At 48.0% G+C, this 6,142-nt stretch overlaps 1 protein-coding gene across 1 annotated transcript; it reads right to left on the bottom strand.

Annotated features, from left to right (window-relative positions):
- Positions 1–770: 770 nt before the first annotated feature.
- Positions 771–4,578, bottom strand: LOC101756922. The gene is made up of 7 exons (XM_012845747.2): positions 4,036–4,578; positions 3,234–3,541; positions 2,360–3,082; positions 1,836–1,964; positions 1,524–1,727; positions 1,034–1,234; positions 771–916 (listed from the first exon to the last, which is right to left on the bottom strand). Exons 1-7 carry the CDS (start codon positions 4,301–4,303, stop codon positions 875–877), a joined length of 1,875 nt encoding a protein of 624 aa, XP_012701201.1. The 5' UTR covers positions 4,304–4,578; the 3' UTR covers positions 771–874.
- Between the last annotated feature and the right edge of the window lie 1,564 nt (positions 4,579–6,142).

Genomic DNA, 6,142 nt, shown 5'->3' with positions numbered 1-6,142 from the left:
GGAGATGATGAAGTCGCGGTCGCGTACATCCGCAGTGCCAGGTCAGGAAGCAGTGCACCTCCTCGTCCTGTTGAAGTTGATCACGTCGTAGTTGGAGAGCATCGTTCAGCAGCGGCGTGAACTTGTGCACCCACCACGGCTTAAAAGTGGGTGATGAGGAGCTGCACCTCGCCCTTGAGGTGCGCCGTGGTGAGGAACAGCGGGATCAGCACGTCCGTGTTGTCGTGGAAGAAGTTGTCCGTGTACCCAGCCACGGAGAAGACCACCACGGGGACGCCGTGCCGCCGCGTGCACTGCGGCGCGGCCTCGGCCGAGGAGACGGACTTGATCGTGACCTCCACAACACCCGGGAGGAGGAAGGCGTCCTTGCGGGCGAACGGGCGAATCTTCTTCTCCCCGTTGGCGTCGAAGGGGCCAGCGCCCGACGGGTTAACGAAGTACATGGTTTTATCCTTCGGACTGATCCGGATGTCGCCGGCGAGCTCGCACACCGGCGGGCGCGCGTACGGGAAGCCCTCGTCAACGCCGTTCTCGTCGCACGTGATCTTGGCCTCCGTAGCGGCAGCAGCTGAAGAAAACACAAGTACAGAGGACTCATGTGTATGTGTCTTGATTAAAACGTATGGTATACGAACTAATTAAACAGCATCGAGATACGAATTCAAGCTTATCAAGTATTTTTTGGGAATCATAATTAAACGGGCACAACAGAGTGCTGTCAGGTCCTAGAAGAGGGAAAAAACAACACGATTTCTTACTTGGCTTGGTGGGGAGGACAAGTATACACTAGAGTCTTTGTTGCAACGAATCTTCTGATGGTACCAATCTAGAGATAAAAGGAGAAAGCGCCGAGAGTAATGCCTTGGGGCACTCCTCATGTGGCAAATGTCCCACATCCCGATACAGTTACTATCCTCTGCCCAAGTAGAACGAAGTATATTGTTAGGAATACCAAATAGGTATAAATTAAGTCCATAGCAAAATCATGTGCTCGACTAACGGGTAAGTCAACAAATGGGAGCGGATTACTTACAGAATTTACAAGTTTTGAAGCCATAGCTTGTGCCGACTTCACAGAAACAAGAGCATCCTCAGAGCCTGCTACCACCAGAACAGGAAGGTCTTCCACTGATCTTAATAAATCTGCCGCTCTTTTTGATGATAGGACAGTAGAAAACGAAAGCCGGCCCACTTCATGTAGTGCTTCATCCCAGCCCTCAACAAATAGCGGAGCCTAAATGCAAAAGCAAACCAAGTCAGTCAAACAATCCAATATTCACAGAATGACAAAGCATGTGCATTTAAAAGTAGTACTTGTTTCACATGGACAGAATAGGAAGGCTATAGATACTAAACAGTTATTTGAACAGTAAGGTGTAAGAAGACTTGAATTTTTTCTTTCACAGGACAAATAATGGTGGTCCAATAAACACATGATTAGATGTATCAGATCTGTAACAAACTTCCCAAAAGTAAACTTTGAATGAACATCAATGGTTTGACCTCTTAAAAGGCATGCTTACCTTGTACAGGTTAAGAACTTCCGTTGTTAGCTTTGTGGCATCATACCATGCTCGTCGATTGATAACCTGAGTTATTTCAGTACGAAGAAGTGGACGGACCATGTGCTTTTTCCTCAGAGGTGTATGCAGTAGTATACGAGCAAATGCAGGAATCACTTCTCTTGATAAGCTTACACCTACAAGAACAACTCCCTTCACCTCAACCTGCAAAAGCAAAAAAGTAATGTTCAATGCCAACCTTACATGATGTATTAGCTTCCATCCAAAACAAAATGAGACGAGAACAAGCTAATTTTCTCAAAGGGAAGTTACCTTTATATGATCTCCATAAGTGCGCAGCTTTTCTGCAGCTTTCAAGGCAAGCAAGCCCCCATCATCATGACCAACTAAAACCACAGAGCGCAAACCCATCTCCGAGCAAAATGAAATAAGAAGATCAACCTGCATATGATCATGTAAGCATGATTTTAATGTTCAAAATACATTAGGATATTTTGTTTAGCCCTTGCAACTAAATCTGTTGGCAATCTTTCTAATAAAGAAATGTCCCCTTACAAGCTGTTAGTACTAGACCATTTTCAAAGAAAATAGATATCATCCTGAGGTTGAAAGCTTTAGACACTCAGATGGTAATACTTGTAACAGTAAAATATGATACAGGAAAGGTAACAGTTAGCTGCTACTCTTAAATCTTAATAGTAGGTGAGTAAAAAAGCAGACAATAAAATTGAACTATAGGATCAAATGCCAGCTGCAGTTACTAGACTTGCATTAAGGGTTCTTCTCTCAGAAAAAAAGAGGGAAACATAATATTTTGATTAGATGAGAAGGATCACCTGAGACTCTAACTCATATGGATTTGGTAATTTCTTGTCTTCCCAGTCCTTTCTGCGAGGTCGAGATGTCAATCCCCATCCTGGGCGATCAAAGGCCAAAACATTGCAGCCCACTTGTCGAGCTAGCAAATTAGAGACATGTCTCCACGAGAATACTCCCCCTCCAAACCCATGCACTAAAACTACAGCAAATTTACCATGCTCTCCAGCCTCAAGGTCAAAGCCCACAGGATTCAAATATACGTCAGCACTGCCATCATCAAGACTCATAAGAGGGATCTCATCTGACAAAGTTGGAGATGTCACTGGTTCTACCAATAGTGGCGCATATAGAGAAGTTTGATGATATTGATGGCTAAAGCTCCTATTCAGAAGGCGGCGGGTATTGGAGGAAGCGGACGGTGGGCTCTCATGTCTCTGTCTTCTAGGAGAAATGCTCGATGAAATTACATCATGATGAGTATCCCTTTCTGAAAAGGAGTCAGGGGGCGACGATAAGCAGGTTGATGGATCGGAAATTTTGTAGTGTACAGTGATCCCCTGGCAAGCAATGAACATGCTATCACTGTCTGCAAGAAAACTGATTGGCAAATCGCGGTCATCATGTACAATTGTTTTCCTCTTTGTCTCGCTTTCACTCCTTGAGAAAAGCTTTGCACCATATGGTGTAGGAGACCGCGGAACCTTGTAGCATCCAGAAAAGGCATTCTTGTACGCTAAAATCTGAAAAGAGCAGAAAACGGTAAAGGTCATAAATCATCAAATTTTAGATCAATAAGACATCAAAGTGCAAAGCAGGTGATAGGTATCTCAGCTTAGTTGTACAATTGATCATGAAGTGCGATTTATAAGAACAAGTGCATGCCAGTCGTACCGATTCAGGGTCAATGCGGTGAATGAGAAGCTTCCGTCGAGCCCTGCAGCTTGTTCTGTAAGCAACAATAACATGGCCAAGAGCAAACACCAAGGAAGACAGAAAAAGCACTGGCATTCCCCATAGCTTCTTGAGATTGAGCTTGTGATCCGGCAATGACGGCGAGAGCTCAGGCCCAATGTCCTGCCCCGGACTATAAACGGAGGCCTTAATTAACAAAATGAGCAGAGATGCCAAGGAACAGAAAGTTGCTGTTCCAAGGTAAGGACCATGAGAGAGACCAGAAGTATCAGACATGAGGTATACACCTGCAGAGGCAGCAGAACATATGGTTAGTCTTCTACTCTCAAATAAGAACAGAGCAGAACTTGGTATACGAGTACTTCAAACTGTTCCCGGAGCTTCCCAGTTAGTCCAGCTAATGAACTGACTTAGTTTAACTACATCCCAAGAAGAGCGAGCAAGCAACAGCTATACTCCGATTAATAACTGCAGATTTCGCCGAAAGCTCCGTCCAAGCAAAAGAAGACAAGCACAGACGAAGCAAGACTGTAGCTTTCAGATCACCAAATCCTCGTAGAGGAATGCGAAGGATCTTAAGCCAAGACCTCACCCCCAAATTTTTAACTCTAAAAACTCGAACGGACTCTACATCATCAGAGCAAATAATATCAAAAGGTGAGAGGGGGGCGGGGGGAAGAAGGAAATCCAACAAAAACGAGCAACAAGGTTCCCCTAGATTCTTGTCACTTGCCCATTTTGAAGCATCAGCGAGGGTCTAGCAGGAAGTGCAAGGGCTTACAAGTGATGATGAGAGATCGAAGGATGGAGACGAGCGGTATGTCGGCGAGCGAGCTCCGGAAGCGGTACCGCTGCAGTTGGTCCCGCAGGCCGTGGCCGCGGAGGCATCCGAGGCGCACCTCGAGCCACAGCGCCACGGCGACGTCGCCCGCGGCCACGAGCGCCGGCGCCGACGCCACGAGCAGCGACGCCACCATGACCACCATGAACCATACAGTCCTCACCCCGCGCCGCACCCGCTCCGCCCACCCCTTCCCCGCCGCCGCCATCTCCCACCGTTCCCCAACGGCGCCGTCTCCGCCGCTCGTAGCAGCCGCCGCGCTGGCCCCACAAATCCCGGCGATCGCCGGCGGCCGAGGCCTATGAGCCGCCGCCGCGCATACGCCGGGGGCAACCCCCGCGCGAGTGGGGCGGGTTTAGGGTTCCGTGTGCCGCCGTGCGGCTCAGGCCTCCGGGGCGGCGGACGCGGAACAGTGAGGCAGGCCAAGAGAAGGGGGAGGCACTGCGAACAACGGAAGCGGCGGAGGGGAGACGAGAAGAAGGGGAGAGGCGGAACGGGAAGGGGGAGGGTACTTATGGAACAGTGCTTTGCGATTTGTTTTTAATTTTATTTTTTTATTCTATTTTGTTGCAGCCTTGCGGGGCCTGTGAATTGTTGTGCTAATGCTGGCTGTGACTGGGACTGGGTCATTTTTTTTTTGTTAGTGTGGCGAAGTGAGCATGAACGGTAGGATTCTTGGAGCCAGTTGCTACCCTTTTGTTTTGGTTGTCCGTATCCCAAGGGTTTTCATTCTGTTCGTTTTTTGTTCATTTCCTTGTTGCTACTGCTGGCGGCAGCAGGTTTTTGCTCATGGAGACAGATGGAGTTCTTCAGTTGCAAGAGGCCCGCCTAGCTGTTGCTTACGTGGGAGAAGATGTCGTGTTTCTTTTCTTTTCATTTTGTTTTCTAGTTATGACTAGATCAAAAGACATGCATAGGGCTTTCTGTTATTTTGTGTCTACTCTTTTCTTGTAAGATACATTTGGTGCATCAAGAGTCTAATTTTTTGCTAATTTGAATTTTTAACATATCAAGTTTTGCTAAGCTTGTCAAGCTAGCTCAAGTCAACTCTTACAGTTCCATTGTGTTTGAAATGAAAATTCGCACTACTCTTGCCTACTTGGATGGTTCATTTTCAACTTTGTGATCCATACTGATTGTTGAAAAATTTATTGTTTAGTAATTGAATATGAGCGAATCCATCTGTATTGTCGATATTTAAACTTCGATCACGATCATGATTCCTATGTTAAAAAATTATATCTAGTTGAACTAAAATATTACTCGGTGCAGGCTCGCACTTTAGAAATCCATTTGAACCAAGGCATCCATTTGATGAACAACGGAGTGGATCCAACAAAATTCGGCTAGTCTTTAGAAGATCGCATGTTCGCTGGGAAATAAACGAAAAAAAATACGCTTTAGCTTGGCTCCCTTTCTCCGTTCGACAGAGGATTCTTCGAAATTCCTCTCGGCAGATCGGAAAATCTTTTATCTTTCCACAGAACCTGTCAAGAAAGAAAGAAGAAAGCCATCCATCTGCCTGCGCCGGCAAAAGGGGGTCGATCCCACGGCGACCCGGAGTGCCAATACTACCCCGGCAGCAGCACAGGCACAGCACACCCCAGCCACCAACCGGCCCCAAACGGTCGGCTCCCCCCGGCCGGGAACGGGACTCGCGGCGCGGCCGGGGTAATCGCATCGCAGCCGTCCGCTGCTCCCCCGCCGCGGCACGGGCGGCTCCCACACCACCTGCCCGCCTGTCCCAGTCCCCACTCCCCGGCAGGCAAAGCGCCCCGCTCCTTTTCCTGCAGATACGGCGCGGGCCCCGCTCCAGCGTAGCCCCAGCCCGGCACATGCGCCTCCGAGGCCCCACTTCCAGCGTGGGGTGATTCACGCGTGGGCCCGGCCCCTCCCCTGGAGCATGGCTCCTGCTGCTAGTTTTTTTTTTCTTTAAAGAAATGCTGCTGCTAGTATCTACTACTACTACTATTTCTTTTCCGGTTTTCACCTCGCTTTTTGTTGGAAAACAGGTGAGCTCGACGCCTCTGATAGTGTAGTTTATACT

This window comes from Setaria italica, chromosome V, assembly GCF_000263155.2.
Source record: "Setaria italica strain Yugu1 chromosome V, Setaria_italica_v2.0, whole genome shotgun sequence".
In the NCBI taxonomy this organism is placed as follows: Eukaryota; Viridiplantae; Streptophyta; class Magnoliopsida; order Poales; family Poaceae; genus Setaria; species Setaria italica.
This window is presented reverse-complemented; position numbering and strand designations above follow the sequence as displayed.

Excerpts from the sequence above, each read along its gene's own strand:
- LOC101756922 (XM_012845747.2), bottom strand. The coding sequence starts at position 4,303 with ATGGCGGCGGCGGGGAAGGGGTGGGCGGAGCGGGTGCGGCGCGGGGTG. Across the intron at positions 3,542-4,035 it reads TCGATCTCTCATCATCACTT|GTGTATACCTCATGTCTGAT; the intron begins GTAAGCCCTTGC and ends CTGCCTCTGCAG. Across the intron at positions 1,965-2,359 it reads CATATGAGTTAGAGTCTCAG|GTTGATCTTCTTATTTCATT; the intron begins GTGATCCTTCTC and ends GATCATATGCAG.